The sequence below is a fragment of the Rhamphochromis sp. 'chilingali' genome, assembly GCF_963969265.1.
Source record: "Rhamphochromis sp. 'chilingali' genome assembly, chromosome: 9".
In the NCBI taxonomy this organism is placed as follows: domain Eukaryota; kingdom Metazoa; phylum Chordata; class Actinopteri; order Cichliformes; family Cichlidae; genus Rhamphochromis; species Rhamphochromis sp. 'chilingali'.
This window is the reverse complement of record NC_137936.1, coordinates 15,168,766-15,189,754: the sequence shown is the minus strand read 5'-3', so window position 1 is coordinate 15,189,754 and position 20,989 is coordinate 15,168,766. Positions and strand designations below refer to the sequence as shown.

At 44.6% G+C, this 20,989-nt stretch overlaps 1 protein-coding gene across 9 annotated transcripts in view; it reads right to left on the bottom strand.

The window, feature by feature from the left end:
- Positions 1-20,989, bottom strand: part of kif21b (kinesin family member 21B) — a 69,863-nt gene that overhangs the window by 26,759 nt on the left and 22,115 nt on the right. For 4 of the 9 annotated variants that reach the window (XM_080890578.1, XM_080890583.1, XM_080890582.1 and 1 more), the window contains exons 2-24: positions 16,861-17,083; positions 15,309-15,491; positions 14,253-14,402; positions 12,812-12,943; positions 12,311-12,499; positions 12,085-12,200; positions 11,652-11,847; positions 10,657-10,846; positions 10,475-10,538; positions 9,502-9,732; positions 8,666-8,780; positions 8,443-8,581; positions 7,986-8,174; positions 6,066-6,265; positions 5,875-5,982; positions 4,912-5,228; positions 4,290-4,473; positions 3,552-3,755; positions 3,349-3,450; positions 1,767-1,932; positions 1,292-1,352; positions 1,087-1,144; positions 404-648 (exon numbers count right to left, since the gene is read on the bottom strand). In XM_080890578.1, coding sequence (XP_080746704.1) covers positions 404-648; positions 1,087-1,144; positions 1,292-1,352; positions 1,767-1,932; positions 3,349-3,450; positions 3,552-3,755; positions 4,290-4,473; positions 4,912-5,228; positions 5,875-5,982; positions 6,066-6,265; positions 7,986-8,174; positions 8,443-8,581; positions 8,666-8,780; positions 9,502-9,732; positions 10,475-10,538; positions 10,657-10,846; positions 11,652-11,847; positions 12,085-12,200; positions 12,311-12,499; positions 12,812-12,943; positions 14,253-14,402; positions 15,309-15,491; positions 16,861-17,083 — 3,762 coding nt within the window. The remainder of the gene's footprint in view (positions 1-403; positions 649-1,086; positions 1,145-1,291; positions 1,353-1,766; positions 1,933-3,348; positions 3,451-3,551; positions 3,756-4,289; positions 4,474-4,911; positions 5,229-5,874; positions 5,983-6,065; positions 6,266-7,985; positions 8,175-8,442; positions 8,582-8,665; positions 8,781-9,501; positions 9,733-10,474; positions 10,539-10,656; positions 10,847-11,651; positions 11,848-12,084; positions 12,201-12,310; positions 12,500-12,811; positions 12,944-14,252; positions 14,403-15,308; positions 15,492-16,860; positions 17,084-20,989) is intronic. The other 5 variants (XM_080890581.1, XM_080890585.1, XM_080890579.1 and 2 more) reach the window with 3 other exon arrangements.

Genomic DNA, 20,989 nt, shown 5'->3' with positions numbered 1-20,989 from the left:
GATTTTCAGAAGATGTTTACTTGTGCAGGATTCACAAAATTTCACACATTTTAGTAAATGACTGCAAAAGGAAAACTTTTGTTATTGATGCTGAAAAACCAAAAAACAGAAATGAATATTAGATTTAGAAACAAAATATCCTCATCATATGAATTCTGCGTGCACTGATTTATATTACATGAAGTGTAGTCACTTTTAAGATGGAAACAATGGCTAAAATATTCACGAGAAGCTAAAAGAGATGCTCACAATGTATATATAGTGGATAATGAGTAAACGCAATCTGACACAAGATGATAGTACTAGAGCCAATCATTCCTCTCATTGGTTCCACATCCTGATAAGACTTAAAGAAAAGTCAGGGCTTCATCTCAGTTATCACTATGATCTGCCAGTGACTTACAAGGTGTGACCCCTCACAGGCAAGCTGATGGTGCGGGATACCCGGTCCCTGTGATACGTGTCTCTTAATGCCAGGCTGAGCCCAAGGCTCCCTGGAGCAAGACTCAGGCCGTCCTCCTGGATGTCCGTCAGTGAAGCCAGAGACTTGGTGATGTGCTGCGGTTTGCTGCCGGATGAGGGGTCCAGGATTGGACCGAGGTACTCTGCTGACACCGCCTTCATCTGAGCTGAGAGACGGGGCTCCATCTGGATGAAAAATATGAACCGCTTTTATTACAGAGGACCACAGAAGAAGAAGGATGCTTGGATAGGGGGAAAAAACTGGGGCATGAAATAAAGAGAAAAACAATGATTGTAATTAAGGTGCAAAGGGAGATTATATATACAGCCTGAGAACATCGTTCAGCAGGGAAAAGCACAAAGAAAATAGAAGAAGAGCAGTAAAACAAACACGGCAGAAGTCATTCTAGGTTATTATTCTAGGTCAGCAAGAAGAAAGAGAAAAACAAAACTTTAGCAGACTAATAAGAGGGATTCGTGCCAAATGAGGAATCCTTATGCCTCTAAGCTTCTGGGAGTCATTTGAAGTGTTTGCTTCTACTGCCACCTCATGGTCACAAACAAGAATGGCACTATGGCATGTGCATAGGAACTAAAAAAAACCTTATAAGAAACAGCACAAACCTGCTGTAATTTTGTTTTGAAGTCATCTTGGCTGTTCGATTCTTTCATCTGAGACACGCTGGAGGCAGAGAGGAAAGATAAACGTGAACATGTGCAGAAATCTTTACTGAAATAGATGTGTGTGCGAATTTTTAAATGGGTCAGAGCAATGGGTATGAGCCCTAAAAGATACGCTGTATGATGTTGTGTAGGAAAGACAGCTCACCTGCTGTCGGAGGCTTGGCTGAATTCAGAGGGCTCCTCATCTGTGCTTGCATAACCATTCTCTGGAAGCAAAACACCATTATGTCTCACGGTGCCACAGGATGCCCTAATGCCACATTCTGCGCCCCTTATTCACGAGGATCCCTACAGTGGGTAGGTACGCATATTTGATCTGGATGATTTTTACAACAGATGCCCTTCTTGACACAATTCCCAAGGCATATGTAGTATTCCTACACTAAAACTGAATCCACATATGGTTTTTCTAAGAATCGAAAACCTTGTTTATTTTTCTTTATGCTTTACCAAGAAGCAATGGGGCTAAACACAGTCCATCTCCTATGATGCAACACAGCACTTTCATGTGTGAGAAGAAACTAGAACAAAGAAAAAGCGGGCAACTGTGCAGCTTCTCTACTTTTTATGTCTTCCTTCTCCTTTGTCTCACCACATGACGCACAGGAGTCCTCTCTTACCCTGCTGTACGTTGTGGATGAGAGCCTGGAGCTCGGGGATGCACTCAGCCTTTTCTCTTAGGGCATCGAGGATCATGTGATTGTGGGACGAGCCAATCACATCTGTCTGTCTCAGCTGGCCTTCGAGCAGTCTGATTTGAGCCTCCTTCTGAGCCACCTGCAAACTCTGCAGGAACACCAAAGAAAATATAAAAACAACAACAACAACAACACAATACTGTAACACTGAACTATTTTAATAGGCTCTCAATTAGGGCTGGGTATCGTCACTGATTTCTAGAATCGATTCAATTCCGATTCACAAGGTCCCGAATCGATTCGATCCACGATTCGATTTAATTCGATTCGATTCGATTTAAATCTGGGAAATTTTGACAGTCAGAAATATTATAATTCAGATCAGTACATTTACATATTTTTGTATCTATAAAAAGGAAGCTGACACACACAAGACTTTATCAAAGGTGTGAGCGTCACAGCAGATGCCTTTGTGTCAAAGTAGCTGAAGATAAAACACAGAAAAACATGAAGGTTTTCCTGGCCTGGGATTTTATAAAAATATTCTGCAGTACATCAAAAACGAAAGAAAACCATTAATCAACATATGAACATCACCTCTGAAGTTACAGTAGTCTTATTAGAGACACGTTAAGCGTTTTGCATTTTGAATAATTTTAAAAAGTTTAAATTTGTTCAGTATTGAACAGCAGAAATGAGGTTTTCTTTTCGGAAGAATGTAAAAGGGAAAAAAAACAGCGGCCGACAGCGCTGTAAACAACAGTAGACTTGTGCGTAACAAGCAAGCGAATAATGACGAAAGGGAAACTGTTCTTGAAGTACAGAGAGAGAGAGAGAGAGAGCTGTGCATCGCGGTGGAAGCAAAACAGTAAAAGTCAGAGTGAATTCATGACGATGTTTATGTGAAGCGCAGTTTGGATCTTCTTTTGCTGCTGGTTTGGTCAATATTGTTTGGAGAGAGATCAAACTAACAGCTTTAGAATCGGCGCATAAAGGGCGTGAACACAAAGCGCGGACCCGCCGACAGATCAGAATCAGCGAGCTGTCGGCTTTCAGCCCCGACCGTGAGAAAGACGACATCTAACTGATTCTGATCCGCGGGTCGCGCTGTGTGTTTAAGTCTATGTGCAGAATCCGTGTACCTGCTCTCATTTACTGTCTTAACTGTTTGGTGGTTCTTGAAATTTTGTGAGATTTCACCAGAGATTCTGGCATTTTGGGCAAAATAAATTTATATTAAAAAATCGATTCAGGATTTTAATGAATCGATTTTACGTTATCCAAGCCAGAATCGATCTTAATCCATGAATCGATTATAAAAACCCACCCCTACTCTCAATCCAGAAACGCAACACAATAATGTAGTGGGATACAGAGAAACACCACTAGATGGCACTGAAACCATCATTTCATGGATCCACACCTGACTCTAACATTATGCTGTGATACATCTTCTGACTCTTACTTACTTAAATCTTCTTAAAGCTACACATTTAAGCCTACAGAAGTTCTTTTCTTCCTTTAAACTTGACGGTTTTGAAAATCCCCGTGTATGATCATTTACCTTGTCTATGGAAGCCTTTAGGAAGTGATCCAGCAGGTGGCGTGCTTCAGACAAGGAGCATGAACTGATCACCACTGAGGTGTCCACTGAGTCCAGCTCATCCTGCAGGAAAACACACAAACATGAATGTTACTAAAGGCCTGACTCTCCTCATTGCTGGCATGCAGGTCTAAATACCTGTGCATGGGTTTGCGTCTTCATACCTTGGTCTCCTCTATCTGTACAATGGTGGCCTGGCAGTCAGACAAGCTGTCGTTGATGTAGTCTATATTGGCGTTCAGCACCTCAATATCCTCGTTAATTTCCTGAAGGAGGCGGTCCTCAGCTTCTGGCCCCTCCCCGTCCGCCATCAGCACCTCTCTCTTATGTGAGAGCGCTTCCTGTTGGGCCGTCAGCTCTTCTCGCTTCTGACTCAGCAAAAGCACAAATCACCACACGGTGATATTAAAAATTAAAATTCATAGTTATATTTAACATCTACAGAAGTCATTTCTACATTTGGAATCTTAATGTTCTCTGTTTATCTGAGGCACAAACTGAACAGACCCATTCTGACGCATCTAAAAACCTGACAGAGTTTTAAATTCGATGATTCAAAGACAGCAGCTGCAAAAAGCTGCGTGCCAAGCCGTATCTGTGAAAAAGGCCGCCCTCCCTCCCACATTTTAACATTTCTTCATCTGCAAGGGAAAGGAGGAAGGAAGCGCCTCACACTCATTTTCAGTTTTTAACCGACTACAGAAGTCAACGTCAAAAAAGTTGCTGATGCAACCCCCGATGCTCAACTGCTCTCAACCCTTCAATAACCACAGCGATGTGCTGTACGTTTGAGAATTTATAATCCAAAACCTTAAGTCAGTCTCGTGGTAGAAAGAAACTACATCCATCAAACCACGCGTAACCCCGGTGACAACATTTTAGCCCTAGCGTGCCATTCCTACCTTGATAAGGCGATCCATGTCGGCTTCCATGTTTGCAATGGTCATTCTCTGCATGACGATGTCCGTGATTCGACGCTCGAGAGCTTGCCACTTCTGACGTGCAGACTTTGAAATGCTGCTGGTTCTGCCTGCAGCTCCACTGTTGCCCAGGCCGGCTGGCTTACGCGGCAACTTCTTTCTACTGCTGGTGATGGACCAAAAACAGGTGGCAAATACTGGATAAATAAAATGTCATCGACTCACAATAAGCAGCAATAAAGTTGTGTCATGTATTATATTAAAATCTGTATTGACTGATCTGTCTGCTTCCCCAGGTGTTGGGTTGCTAGTCTAATCATTACATCACTTCCTCACACTATAAAACTCAATCTTTCTGCCCGCCTTCTTTAAACCGATCGCCCTCTGCTCTGCACACTCTGCACCGCTCATCTTTCAGACTCCTCTGTGCGACCCACCTCCGCCCTGTCTCCGCCTCATGCAAGTGTCTTCATCCAAGCCTCCATCTCCATTATCACCACCACCAGCGTCTGGACCCTGGGTGGTGCTACCTGAGCTTTTTTTTTTTAATTATAATTTTATTCAGCTCAGTAAAGGACAGTATCATAGCATCTCGTCGTCTTACCCGATGACGCGTGTTCCGTCCATGCTGCCTTCGCTCTCTCCCAGATATCCGTACACGCTGTTCTTGTTGTTCCACTGCCGCACCAGTCCGCTTACGGTCCTCGCAGTCTCGGGCTCAGAGCTGCTCGCCGTGGTGCTCGCTGATAACTCAGCTCCAGAGTCCGTAACCGGGGGAGTCTGGTTCCAGCGGGCCACTCGTCCAGCCACTCGATCTGACATAGGTTTGGCCAGGCGCCGCAGGGCGGTCACCTCCTGAGTCTTCCTGCGCAGCACCAGCTCCTGCTGCCGCTTCTGAGACTCCAGCGCACGAATCTGGTACTGATGGAGAAAAAAACACAACCTTTTTTATAATATTCATCACTTTTTAAAAAGAAAATGCTTTTCAGTTGCCTTTGAGATCCCTGAGCTGAATGGGATTACTCGTCACACAACAGGTTTGCAAAGTGTTGATCATGAAGGGATTTTAAGACTTAAGATGAAAATCGAAATAAAAGGATTATGAATGCTGCCCACGGTATGACAGCGCAAAGGCTTTTCATGCTCATTAACGAGCCCTCTTCTCCAGGGAAGCCAAAAAAAGATGGAAGTTAATGCTTGCAGAAGATGCACTAATCTTAAAAACACAGAATAATACCAGAAGTACGTGTTCAGTATTTACATAATCCAGCACTCAAGTTTTCAGTGTGCCAGCCTACAGATGGGGCTCTGACTCTACATTTACATCCATATGCATTGTGCATACAGATTCACCTACATTTAATTCTTTGGATACAGCAGATAACACTTAAAGTTCTGCCACGATGACAGTGATAGCAACATAGTTTAACCTCGTTTTTATAGATGTTATATCTGTGCTTGTGCTAAATCTCCCAATAAATCCCAAATAATTCTGCTGCTAACCTGAAAAATCACATATGCAATCCTAAATATAAAACACACGCACAAGAGGTCATATGCTGCTAACCTCTTGCCGGCGCTGCTCCTTCTTTAGCTGGGCTATCTCACGGTTTCTCTTCGCCTCTACCATCCTCCTCCTCTGCTGCTCCTCCTTCATCTGCTTCATCAGCGCCACCTGAAAATGGCAGAAAACACTGGTGATCGCACAGCATCCTTCCCTTCTTTCCTCCACACAGACTTCCAGCAGCCCCTTCTTACCTTGGCCTTCTTCATCTCGTTGACCTCGCCCTGGAGCTTCTTCAGCTCCCGTTCATACCTCCCCTGGTTCTTGAGGAGGCGTGCGTGCTCCTTCTGTGCCGTCTGTAGCTTAAGCAGGTCGCGATTCATCTCCTTGAGGCGTTTTTCGTACTCCTGCTTGATCCGGTTGGCCTTCTCCTCCGTGTAGTTCTCCATGGTCACTGCACAACCGTGTAACAACGTTAACACTTACATCACCACGGACTGCCATTTGGCTTTTTCTACCTTTAAAACCCGGAGAGCAGCCAAATGGCTTTTAGCTAGGCTTTAGCTTCAGCCAAGTGGAAGCTAAATTGGCTAGTCATTCATATGTAAATTAGGTTGTTAGCTGGGAATTCTGGAGGGAGGGGAGTGGGGGTGTGTGGATGAGGGGGTGGGGGAGCTGCTAAAAGCTGTGAACTTCCTTTTGTGTTTCATCTTGATGCATTCTCAATCATCCAGGGAAATAAATCTCCAAAAGTCACCAACTTGGAGTGTTTCAGTTTGCCATCTTAGGGAGAAATCAACACACATGGGTGTAGGTCCTTTGTTGCTGAGATTTATTGATAAAAACAGTACAAAAAACCAACCATTTGTACACATATTTACAAATAATAATAAAAAGTGAGTGAGTACATTTCAACATTATACCAGTGGTCTGATTGATGCCACAATGGAGCAAATCGAGCAAAGACTGATAAGTTCGCTGCAATTTCCAGTGTGTGGGGATCATTGGTCACCAACTGCATCACGTGCTACAACCCTGGTCTACATATCACCGTTGATGAACAGCTTTTCCCATCAAAGACTCGGTGCTGTTTCCTGCAGTATATTGCAAGTAAACCGGACAAGTTTGGGATCAAGTTTTGGGTGGCCTGCGACCTAAAATCCAAGTACATTTGCAATGTCTTCCCATATCTTGGCAAGGACCCCAATCGTCCCACTGGGGAGAGACTTTCTGAAAATGTAGTAATGAGGCTGATGGAACCATTCCTAGACAAGGGCAGAAATGTTACCACGGACAATTTTTTCACATCGCTTTCACTTGCGCAAAAACTTCTTAGACTGAAAACCACCATCCTCGGCACAGTCAACAAGATTCGCAGGGAAATTCCTCAATCCACTAGTGGATTGGCTAGTCATTCATATGTAAATGTGGTGGAGCTTGCAAGAGAGTTGGCTCACTGTCATGTAGCTGAGAAGAAGGCAAGAAAAGAACAGTTGCTTCGGACACAACCCTCCACACCTAGTCCTGGAAAAAGAGCCATGTGTCAGGTCAAACACAAATGCAAGAACAATCATGCCACTGTGCGATGTGTTCACTGCTACAGATACACATGTGGTAAATGCAGACTACAGATACCATGGCAGTGCCAGGATTGTGAGTGATTGCTGAAAATGTTGAAATGTACTCACTCACTTTTTATTATTATTTGTAAATATGTGTACAAATGGTTGGTTTTTTGTACTGTTTTTATCAATAAATCTCAGCAACAAAGGACCTACACCCATGTGTGTTGATTTCTCCCTAAGATGGCAAACTGAAACACTCCAAGTTGGTGACTTTTGGAGATTTATTTCCCTGGATGATTGAGAATGCATCAAGATGAAACACAAAAGGAAGTTCACAGCTTTTAGCAGCTCCCCCACCCCCTCATCCACACACCCCCACTCCCCTCCCTCCAGAATTCCCAGCTAACAACCTAATTTACATATGAATGACTAGCCAATTTAGCTTCCACTTGGCTGAAGCTAAAGCCTAGCTAAAAGCCTACCAGCCATTTGGCTGGTGGTGGGTTTTAAAGGTAGAAAGGTAGAAGCCTGGGACTCCTAGTGTTAACGAGCCGTAGCCGACACCTCGCGTGACACTTTGCACTCACGGAGCAACTTAACTAAACTCACTGAGGTTCTGTAGCACGCGGTCTCTCTCCAGCTGCGTGTCTCTGATCTTGTTTTGCAGCAGGATGAGCTTCTCCTCGTACTGCAGCTTTAGCATCAGCAGCCTCCGCTGGCTGTTCTCCAGCTCATCTATCAGCTTCTGCTTGATCTCAATCTCGCAGGTCAGGTCTGCCAGGTCCGCCTGGAAGTTGGCTGCAGGTTGAGGAGTTTTGAGGTTGTAAACCAAATTGCACCATTTGTGTGTGTGTTTCATATACAACTGTATATTAAGAAATATGTAAAAAAAATTCCATCTAGATGCAAATTCATTTCTGCTCTTTTTACACTAAAAACATCTTTATCTTTACTGTAAATCATCTCTCACAGCAGATGATGTCCTGACAGAAAGAACAGCTGATAAACAGGGAGAAAGAGTGAAAACAGTGGTGTCATTTCATAACAGCATCTGTCAGGGCCACACCTTTCTCATCCGAGTCTGAGTCCGAATCCACCAGGCTCTCATCACTGTCAAAGTCATCCTCTTCCTCCCTACCCTCCTCTTCGTCCTCCCCCTCCTCGTCATCGCAGCCACTCTCCTCCTGCAGTGGAGACATGATGTCCTGCGCAAGCGGAGAAACGCACAAACGATCAGACTCGTTACGGTCACTTTAAAGCTCGCGAGTGCCGACTCGTGCGGGTCTTACCTCGGTGTAATTCTCATCTGAATCGATCTCTCCGCCCTGCCCGTTCTCCCCGCCCTGCCCGTTCTCCTGAGTGTGCAGCTTTACTCGTTTCTTCAGACCTTTCTCCAACTCTGGGCTGAAGGAGAAGAGCACGCGTGTCAACCCAGGTACTGTCAGGCATGGGATTCTCCACAAAAATCACATCACCTTCAGCGCTATACCAGATGGTTTTTGCCGCGCAGAACCACTCCCCTGAGTGTAACTAAGATCGTGCACACTCTGACATCCCTTATTGTGCTCTGGGAGTCTTGCCAAGTAATATGCTTACTGCAAAATCAACCAACAAAAGTCATTAAGCAAACTCTTCTTCACCTTGTCTACCATCATTGCCCCTTTAGCTCTTGAGTTTTAGTGCCAGTTTTATTATCTCCTCTGCTCCCTCTTCTACAAACTTATCAGCCATCCCAGCTCTAAATTCCCATCTTCCTCCATTTCACTGCCATTAGGCCTCAATTAGCCTGTTAGGCTGTGTACTCTTCTCTCTCGTGACCCAGTAGCCGACTGACTAAGACCTTTCTGTGTCCAAGCCAGCGTTACAGCTCAGCATTGGCAGCATACCAACTCTTTTCAGAAGCTGGCAGCCCGCAAGTCCTAATTTACTTGTGATGTGGGGCTTAAAGAGAAAAGTAATGAGGAAGGGAGAAAATATATGGTCAGGAAATATTTCACAACCATCACCTTCCCTTTAAACCAGCTTTTAAAATCTGAAGAGGTTCATATGAGGCGTAAATTGAGCCATTAGATATTATATTTGCATAAAACAATGTTTGGAGGTCTACATGTCCTCTGCTCCTCACCTCATCCTCCTCTGCCTCCTCTCTTTCTTCTTCAGTCTCTCGATATCCAGCTTGGCCCGGCGTAGCACGTCCGTCATCTCCGCCTCCATAGACATGGGAGCAGGCGAAGAACCCGGGGGGTGACCGGGGGCGGGGCTGAGAGTGGAGGTGGGGAACGGGGAACGGGAGGAGAGCCGGCCCACTTGTCGCCGTAACGACTCGTTCATGGACTCGCTCTCGAGAAGTTTGGTTCTGGCAAAGGTGGAAGAGAGGGACAGAAAGAGGCGACAGAGGTTTCATTCATGAATTTTATTACTACAGCAATAAGAAATACAGAAGGGAAAACTAAATAGATAATCACACATAAGTGTCCCACAATAAACCCCTTAATTAGTACACTTTTCCCTGCTGTGGGAAGTCAAAAAGCTGCGAAAAACAGTTAAAATAAATATTGATGTCACACGTACATGTAGTATGTAATTTGACTATCGCTCTCATATTAAGCTCCAAACTGTAGTGACACACTTGCGTACTGTCGCTGACTTTAATAGACCAGCCCAGCGGGCGCTCACAGCTTGCAGAGAGAAGAGGAGAAACAACTGAACTGAAGCTGAACTGCACCACACTGAATGACTCAGCCGAACTAAGTGGGTTTCTGTAAGAAGTGGGTCCCTCCAGGTGTGTAAGAACGTGATGCAGCTACAGAAAAGTCTAACTGTAGGCACCTTACTATAGTCAGCTCAAAGCCTGTGGAGAAGCTGAGGCTGCGGTTCAGTTCACAAAAGCTGCTCATGGAAAAGATTTAGTTCCGTTATATTTAATCAAAGAGGCATCTTCAAAGAATCTAGATGGATAAACAGAACTACAGGAAAGACACAATTGTAATTTGGGGATAAGCAGCTTACTTAAAATATCACAGTTATCACAGTAAATACCAATCGCTGTTAGTCTGTTACTGGTTTGAGTGACCACATAACGATACTCAGGCTCTTACCTGAGTTCTTCAACCTCTCGGATATAGTTCTGTATTAGAGTCCCGATCTCCTCGTTGCCCTCGCCTGGATGATGAAAAGTAAAAACGCACTCAGATCACGGAAAATGCAGTTAATTTTAAAAAACAAACAAACATCGTCATTGCAGAGGCAGAGCTCGTCCGATTAAGGATCTCTCACGTACTTGACTTGGCGAGCAGAGTGCTGACCTCATTGGCCAGCAGATGTGTTACGCGTGAGTTGAGGTGGTCGATGGTCTCCTGCATTGCTTTCACCCTGAGACGCAGGGTGTCATTTTCTCTCTGCAACATGGTGTTCTCCTGGTACAGGTCACTGTAGCCCTCTGACCCTTCCTCACAGGCTACACGCTTCCCCTGCACAGAGCAGACGGTTGGCACGGTCAACAAATGCTTTGGCGTCCAAGGGTCAAAGGGCAGACGTGAAAAAACAAACTCAACCTAAATTTACGCTCATACAAATACGCCACGCTGAACCAAACAGAGTGCTGTTATTTACAATGACCGTGGCTCTACAGCGATGTATTGTTGCGTTTTCAGTGATTAACGCTGAAAAAATCCCGTTGTTTCCAACAGAGAGTCACTGTTAACCGCTGCTCGCAGCCATTAACTCCACTTCATTACTTCCACACTCAAGTCACATCGCATCCCTTATTACCACATCGAGGTCAGCTTGCCATCCCTCAGCACAGTCACTTCCCTGTAAGTGTGGTAACCCTTTTAGTCACGTAATAACGCAACAACAGAGCTAAACGATCACTTGTTTCTTACGGCCCCAGAGGTCAAAACTGATGAAAGTGGCCCGTCTTTCTCTCCCCATTTCTCCTCACAGTTCTCATATTATCCTTCGTGGAGTTTACACTCAAGCTGAAACATCAATTTGTCCTTACATTACACTGTAAAATGCTGACAAGTGATGTGTGTGTTCCAGTAATGATCTTTAATTTGATATATCTGCAGCAAGCACGGCCTCTCCTTTTATTACTTAGCGTCTGATATCATTCTCCCTTACTCCATTACTCTGTCTTCTTCTGCTTACACGCTATTCTCAGTTTCATCCATCTTTGCCCCGCACATACCCCCTCACTAACTACATCACCAGCATGCAGCTACATCCTATTGCTCTTCCTCTGGGCTCATCCCGCCCCCCCCCATCGCTCACCGCCTTGTACTCCATCAGCTCCATCTGAAGTCGGGCTATCTCGGCGCGCAGGGCGCTGATCTGCTGGCTCGTCTTGTCTTGGTTCACCATCACCTTGTTCTTGATGTTTCGGGCGCGATTGGCGTACTTCAGCGTGTTCAGCGTCTCCATGAAGTCCCGGTCTGACGGGCTGACGCAGGCGATCATGACCGTACGACTGAGGGAAAAAGAAAACGCGGAGGCCGTCGGTAAACGTGCATACGATTTGGTTGTCATGGTTGTTACACGTTGTTGTGGAAATAACCTGATTAAGTAACTGACCAATCACTTCAGCTCCAAAAAAAACTCCCTTTTGTGTCACCAAAATGTAGATTCTTCTGAATATTACATCTTTTTCTCACAAATACAACTTCTTCATATGTGTGTGTCTGTGTGTGTCTGTATGTGCTTATACCTGTTCCCTCCCAGCGAGTCCTGAAGCAGTCGGGTAAGTTTGGAGTCTCGGTATGGGACGTGTCCGCCCTTCTTGGTCTGATCGCCTAAAGCACTGATCACATTTCCCAGAGCCAGCTAGCAGAGGTGCAAAGACACACAAGAAGAAGATGTGATCTAAGCATGCACAGTTATTTCTTTTGTATACAGATTTACAATCTTACACTGGCGATCCCTGCCTGACTTACAAGTCCACAATTAATAGAGATTCCCTCGCGGGCTCTGTCTCCTGTAGCGCCTGTGCGTTTCAGCCTCTCGGAGCCAGCCAGGTCCACGAAGTGAAACTTGGCCATCAGTGTCTCATACTCTGGCTGGGAGATCGGGCCAGACTCCACACCACCGTTCAGCTCTCCATTCTGCCCTCCTCCACCGTTCTGCTAAGAAACCAACAAACACAGGGAAGCAGGTTGCTGAGTTACTGTTTTTTACTTTAAACTAGCAATCATTTAATCACTCTGAACGATGCTGAATTATTTATGTTTCACTTCCACTCTCTCTGCGCGTCATCATATGTGACTTTTCTTTTTACTCTTCCTAAAAGTCACACGTTTCCTAATAGCTTATCGTTTTCCGTCTCCTCCGGCTAACAGCCGACAGGTTTTCATATAACCTGATGATGGCAAAGTTGTAATAACTCTAAATACCTCTTTTGTCTCTCTCCTTCTTTCCACCACCCATTCCAAACTCACCATTTGCTGCTGACAGACTCGCATCTGACAGAGGTGGATGGTGAAGATGGCGTGCGAGCGGGAGCTCTGGGCGTTCATCTGAGTGCTGGCAGTGGTGCGGGACAGAGCGCCGAGTTTCAGGCACTGAAGCAGCTGCAGCACACACACACACAAACACATTATACATGACATTTGGTTACTTTTATTGGAAAGTAAGAAACCTCCTGACTTACGCATGCAGACTGAGTTTCTGTTTAAGTACCCATGAGTATGATCACGTATTGTTTTAAGAAGACACTCTCAGCTTCCTGGAAGAGTTCAGCATTTCCCACAGAGATGTTCTTGTCATCACCGCTCGCTTAAGCGCTAGCATTTCATTAACCTTTACTTTTCCTTTCCCTGCCCTCTCAGCTGCCCTCCCCTCACTCTTTATCATAACCTGCCTCCATCCTGTCTTCCTCTTCTTTTTTTCTGTCTTCTTCTTCCCTCCCACAGGAGCACCCTCCCGTCTCTCAGCTGTCTGACTTTAATGCAGATAAACGACCCCAAATTCAGCCTTTCTTCCTCTTTCTCTCTGCGTCTTTTAACACTTGCTGACATCATTCTTTCTCTTTCCCACCTTTAGAAAAAACTGAGTAACCACAACCACAACCGCCTTGTCCAAGTCAGTGTTTCAGTGTAGCTCTTCCCCTAAACGAACACCTTTTTTCTGTGTATCTTGTGACCAAAGATTCCTCGTGTCCTAATGGGCCTTTCATATCCTTCTTCCTCCTCACTGTCAGTGCTCTGCGGTTTCCTTTCTCGTCAGCTGTGACACATTTCTCATATGTGACCGTAAACAAGCCAGCCTCTCAAGAAGGAAGCTAAACTTCATACATAAATAGCCCCACGGGTTTAAAAATTGACGTCGGTCAGTGCAGCAAAATAGAGCCCAGTCTCCGCTGTTATCTCTGACCTCTTTGTTGTTTATGAAGACGGACCACCAGATGGTTCTTGGCAGTTCACACTCCCATGCTTCCCCTCATCCCAGTCAGAGCTAATTCGTGTCTTCACAGTGAATACTTTCCGATGTAATATCGCTCGTCACTGTACAGTCATGGGAGACTTGTCTTCTGGACTTTCTGGTTCATTTAAAGTTGTTATATCAACCACCGAAGTGTAAAAAGTTGTTATTTTGTTCAGGATTTTGCACGATAATCTGAACATTTTTAAAATATACACTTAATGAAGGAATTATTAAAAGGTTTAATCACTGTTGGTAAATACTGATACTCAGATAGATGTTGATCTGTAAGGGGATCCGGCTGCTCTGCTATGCTGTGGGAGGTATTATGCTGGGATGGTTTCGGTCTACTTATAGCCTTATGCTCACATATTTTGTTTCTCATTTCTGATCTGAGCTGTAGATGTTGGCAAAAATGTGATAACGTCACCAATCACATCTCTACACTCACAGACCCACCTCGTCCTCTGAGTGCACCAATCTGGAAGTGACTCCCGTGGTGTAGATGCTGCCACTGGCGTCCTCGTGGATCTTTATGGCGGACTTCCTACCGCGACTCTCTGGATCTCTGGTTCCATCGAACAAGTCCAAGATCTCTTCATTGTACAGCTGCAAGGAGCAGAACAAGCACACATTAAGGCCTATCGCACATCGTACAATTCGTACACGCTCAGTGCAAGGATGAGCGCCTCTGCTGAAAATGATTGCGCGCCTCTTAAAACTGAACTATTCCGTTCCGTTAAACTGATTTCTAGTTTCGTATTTCCACACAGCTCTGCAGCCACAGAGGTCAACGTGATGACAGCTCAGAAACCTTTGAGGACAAGGGTCAAAGAGGTCAGCTGAAAGCTCAGCTGCTCCCACCTAGTGCTAAACACACACACATACACACTCGCCCATCTGTTAACCATCAACGAAGATAACCTTTTGACCTGAAAGCCCACAGAAAAGACACTAATAGCGAGAAGCAGGAACGCAGACAAAAGAAGGAAAAGAAAAATGGACAGAAAACGATTTTATTTTGAAATTTGAATTTCTATTACATTGTAATTTATTATTACGCTGTTCAGTTCTCTCTCTCCCCCACACATACACAAACACACACATGCAGTAGTAATGTCCCCTAAATAAAACCCAAACATTTGCCTGCCAGAAGCCCCCAGAGGAAATAATTACTCGTATATTATCTAATTTCTCCTACGCAAGCGTCCCTCCTTCCTCCCATTCCTTGCACTTATCCATCTTCTCCCGCACAGTGATGAGGAATAATGTCAGAGGTAATGGACAGCATTAATCAGGACCCACAATGCACGAGCAGACATTCACGCTCATCTGTCTTCAGGTTGTCACTTCCTGTTTACAGAAGCGGGTATGATCTTGTCGTCTCCCCCATTTTGTCCCATCTGGTTGGAGTTAATATGGACCAGCATACACAAAAACGCACACGCGCACTTAGGAATATCAATACAGCATTGTATGAGTTTCAAATAGAGTAACAATGTGAGCGCTGCCTACCTCCAGGAACTGGGCGCTGACTTTAAAGTCCGGTGGCTGGGTGCCGGCCTCCTGGGCGCGCATCCTCCTGGCCTGGATTCCCTCAAACAGCTGATGAACAGCCCGCGGGATTATGCCCTGCTCCTGTGGGCTCAGGCTTACATCGAAACCCGTCCCCATGGTGTACGTCTTCCCTGAGCCCGTCTGTAAAATGATTCACCAGTGATTTATCACATTCCTTGTTTATCTACAGAAACAAGGTTTCACACACATTCACTGTAGTTAATTAAAATCAGTAAACCGTGAGTCAATGTGCATGGCTATGCTCGCTGCACGGGTGTGTGTACAGACATGTGCACGTTTCTGCTTTGTTGTTCTTTTATCTATTATGTCAGCTGCAACAATTCACCAAGCGTTGCTGCTCTCGCTCACTTATATTTGATATGAAACATATGTAACGCCGAATGACTTGAAAGACCCTTTAATTCATGCAAGTCATGTCTGTCCAGGACTTTAATTATATGTGAAGGGTAACAGAGCCCACGCATGAACTGCAACATGTCTTTTTGTAAGTACTAGACGCACAGACACATAAAGGTGGCCAGCCTCATCCTTAGTTTGGAATCTCACAAAACAAAATAATATAAAAGCCATTAAGTGATGATTTATTTATTTTTTTGTGCATCCGTGATCAGTTCACTAGGATTCAGTTGCCTTGCTCTTATTTTGAAAGCTCCGACACTACCCTGGCCCTTCCCTCAGGTTTTCCCTGAGTGACATGAGGCCAGGTTGCCGGCTGTTGGAGCAGTCCTCAGTATCGTTCAGCTGCTTCTCAGAAGAGGATCTCGCCCTGAGGTTGGTCGAACATCTTTGGTTATGCAAACCAAAGAACCTGGAACAGGGATAGCAAACTGGGCAAGGTGGCGCTACGTCAAGGTAAAGGAGGATGCAGAGAAAATCGGCGACTACCATGGTGTCTGACTTTGAAACCTACCGCTCATTACTTACACATTTTGCCTGCTACATTTACTTTGCAGTTCGACCGATGTTTCCCTAAAAATGCCCAATGTTTGAATAAAATCCTTAATGGGAAAACTAATAGTTTGTTTGATTTTACTTTTTCATATTTAAATAAAATAGTGACTAAATTACAAAATAAGAGGTAAATAAGAAAGACCTTCAAACTCTCTGTGAATTATTCATTTAAAAAACACCTCTAATGTAATTGTACATTTCTGAGCTTCTCCTGCTTCGGGTCTTACTGAATGGAAGACTCGATAGTCTTATTCAGTCTCAGTGTAATATTTCAGAAGCATCACAACATCTTGATGTACGAGTTATCTTTTATTACAGTCTTCTAACAGCATTCTGCGGCCGTGGCAGAGAGATAACTCATCTCTATAAATATTCTAGTCTCCCTCTTTGTCAGACAGCATGCAGACTGCTGTCATGCTGTCTGCACTGCTGTTTGACCCCTTTGTGAAGGAAAATAAAGCTCATAAAGACAACCTGGCTGCGTGCACCTCAGTTTATTTCAGATTTCCTTAACGGAATCCAAGCACCCGTGTCATACCTGACCGTAAGCGAACACGGTGGCGTTGTAGCCCTCGAAGCAGCCCTCGATGAGCTTGTACACGCAGTTCTGGTAGATGTGGGGCTGCTCTGAGTCAATGTCGAACACAAAGTCATAGGTGAAGGCCTTGTCCTTTCCCAGGAGGACTTGAGGCTCTCCGGGTGTGACCAACGTGCACACGTGGCAGCCTTCTATCTTCTCTTTGGCCATCTGAGGGCGAATCCTGAGAGACGACAACAGAAAGGCAAAGAGAGAAATCGTTAGTACATTTATGAAACTGTTACATCGATTTAAAAAAGGAAAATGACGGCTGTCAGGCAACTCAGCAAGACAGGCCGCTGATTGTTGCAGAGCCTGAATGATTTTAATGCTTTAATGCATCGTGCAGATAAAGCATGAGATTCTGATCCCACACGGTGCACTGGAAACAAAGAACAGTGAGAATATGAGAGCGCACAAAGTGGGCATAAAGTGAACTGTTCTAAGAGCAGGACCACTGATGTTGGCACATCATACAAGCTCTTAAAGCCATCACCACAGTGGCTGTTAATCCTTCATCTAAAGACTCTGCTGGGTTTTCCTTCCTGACAGGTAGTTCACTGCAGTTAATTGCTTTTACCTGAGATCCCAGCTTCAAAATAATCCATGATTAGATGAGCCTGAAAGGCCGCAGCCGCAGCTCCAGAACATCTTACAAACTCGCTGACAGCTCGAGGGCCGAGAATTTAAGTTTAGGAACATTTTCACTTCCTTGCCGGCAGAAGAGCAGAAACCCAGACAAGCGAGACCGCTGTTTAATTAAGATGGAGCCTTTAAGGACGTGACAGTGCTGCAGTGCTGATTAATCGTGAGAAAACGCCACACAGAAATGTTGCTCTTGCATAATGCAAGTACATAAAACAGATGATTTTCCAGGCGCCCTGTTAATCTTGTGCTTTCAGAGGTACAATATGGACACAGTAGGGAGGTAATCACTTTAAGCTGCGGAAAAAGCCATGAGGCAGCAGTATCAGAGCAGTAGGTCCACCTCTTCACATGCTAAGTCCCCCCACCCGACTCAGTCTTTAGGGGATGCAAATCAACACCCCCACACACCAAGACTGCACAAGAGACTCCCTATGGGATGCAGCAACAAAGACACACACATAATGTATAAAGCGAGAGAAGTCCCCAACCACATCCAGCTGCGGCGGGATGCTCCGCAAACCACACACACACACACACACTAAGACTCTGGAAACAAGTGTTGTACACATGCAGTTCAAAAACAACCTTACTGTACTATCTTCATTTCACACATTGCTCTCAAGCGAGCACCCCACCCACCGCTAACACACAGAGTTACACTTCTGCGCACACAGGGACAGCTTTCTGGCCATCTTTCAGGCCTCGAGGCCCCGCAGAGAGACTTCCAGGAAGAAATGAAGGCTATTAGAAGAAGTCCACAGCAGCACACGTTAGCCTAGATAACCTTATGACAAAGAGGGCGACTCTGAAAGCAGCTTGCAGACAGGCGAGCTCCTTTTATGACTGGATGTGACCTTGACCCGAAGGTTAATGTATCTAAAACCGCAGATCTCGCAATGAACGCTGCTTAAAGCAATTATTAAGATGAAGTGGAGCCCACTCGGTCCCCACGATGGATTTCACGGCAACACAACGCGCGTGTGAGCTGCAGCTGTGTCATGAAAAGAGAAGAAAAACTTTCTTTTTGCTTCTTTACATTCATTTCATCCAGTCTGTGTGCACTGCCTTAATATTAGAAGTGAAAAGAAAGAAGGACATTTAAGTTAATTAACCCCATCATCATTACAGCACATATTCATAACTGAGTTTCTACTTCTACCTATCACCGAGCGACTGTGTAGGAGCGTCTCTGCAGAGCGTGTCGGGATTTGTCCCTGCTGTCAGATCTCAATAATCATTTTGCGCTCGATGCCTTTGGCAGGACTTTGTCTCGTGGAGCATGTGTGTGAACATATTCGACAGACCCAACCCAAGAACGAAAGAATTATCACAATTCTCATTAGCTTTTAATCATTTAAGGCATCTGTTTTTTTAAGCTGGACGCCTAAAGTTGTCACTGTGAGGCGCAAATGAGAACACTTCCACACGCCCGGCACGCACAACTACAACATCCATGCGCACAAAGAAAGATAACAACAACAGTCCACACAGAGACATTCAGGTAACAAGCTAAAGGCTCAGCTGGATGAGCATTTAAGCCAGCTGTGCAAACAAAAGAAGGGATCCATAACATTGACCGGAAAACACCCAAACACACACACACACATCCAGACTCAGATATACACTCATTTAAGGAAATTTAACGGCTAAAACTAGCATCCAATGTGCCGGTTAAACGTCTGAATCAGACTGAGGGGTAAGGAAAAACACAGAGGAGCAGATTGTGGATTCCTGATGCGGCAAATTGAGGCGTTTATCGCTTATCATCTTTGCACACTAATAGGAAAATGAGTCAGATACCCCAGGGAGTAAATAAAGTCCCTGAAAGAACACACCCCGCCTGCCCTCCACGTATGCATCCTCACACACAGATGAATTTAAAGGTGAATTTGAATGCAGCATCATGCTTTCATTACTTACCCTCCCCCAGTTTTTTTGTGTGTGTGTTTTTATGGCATAAACACCAAACCCAGTTCTGTCAAACGCAAAAACAAGCAGACACACAAAGTTAGAAACTCATTATCCCCAAGCTCTGAGGGAATTCGGTTATTATTACAATAATTATTGTACCCCGTAGTGCTAATTAGGACGTGCAACAAGGACGCACAGAGGCACGCGCAAACGTGGAAGCGGCTGCCATATCTAACGCTGATAACAGCAAACTCCACTGACGCGTGACTGGAGAGAGAAGCTGAGTGCAACATGAAGGAGGCAGCAGACCTGTTAGAATACTGATCGCACTCCTCCAATTAAAGCCTTCGAAAACCGACGTGATTTACGTTTCTTAGGTTCACTTGAAGTTATGAAGGAACGCATCAAAAAGCAGTGCCTCCCAAATGTGACAGTAGGAGCGAATCACAGATTTCATTTGTGGAATTTAAAAATTCAGAAATGCATTTAGTCCCGCAAAACGAAAGCACGACACGTTCATCTCTCATAATTCAGTTTTACAGGCAAAACAAAAGTAAAAAATGTTGGCACGTCGTTGGTACGGCAGACTCCGTGGGGATGCTTCTGCCTCGGTGATGGATCGGTGCTAGACTGACAAAACACGCGCTGATGCAGCTCGAGATGGTTTTTCATTTGTGCACATAATGCTGGCTTATGTAAGAACATAAAAGAACATAGATGGTCTGAAAACTGCAATTTGTGTGTTTGTGTGTAGGTTTCAAAGCTGAAATGGGTCTGCTGCACAGAGTAGGAATCAAACGCCGGTGGTTGTTTGATGAATTTGCTCAAATATGACCAAATTCTCACTGGGCAGATAACTTTTGTTACTTTTCACTTCCTCTGTTATTAGTTGAGCCTCCTCTGTGTTTTGTTGTCAAGGCCCTGTCTTAACAACCTGCGATGCCTAAAAACACCTAACACTGTGTTGGTTGTTTCTCTCTTTAGTTGCTTCCTGTTTTATTTTACTTCCTCCTTGTCTGTTTATTTAGATTCGGTTCACCTGTGCCTTGTTTCCCCCAGCTGTGTTCACTCCCTCTGATTACTTTGTATGTTCTTTTTCTTTTTTTAAAATTACCTCTTTCCTTTTTCTTTAGTTGAATTTATAAACAAAATGCCACAGTTTGACAGATATGAACTTGGCATATCACTGCATGGTGTGGAGTGTTTCCTTAAAACATTTGAGGAAATTGGGCAAGACCTAAAAAACACTATTTACATGAACATTATTAAGAAACAGGGAAAAATCCAGCAAAGACTTAGAAAAGGACTCAAAAGAAGCATCGGGCCCTTCACTTAAACTCCCTGCTGTTCACTGAGGTCTCTTCAGAGTGGTCTGATTGGAAGGCTGGCTATCAGGAAGACATTTTTAATGAAAGGATAAAGGAAGAAAAGGGTGAGGTACTCCAAATCACACAAGACCTGCACTGAAAATCAGTGGCAACGGGTCTTTAAATTTAATAAAACTTTGGGTTCAAATTAGGGCTGCACGATT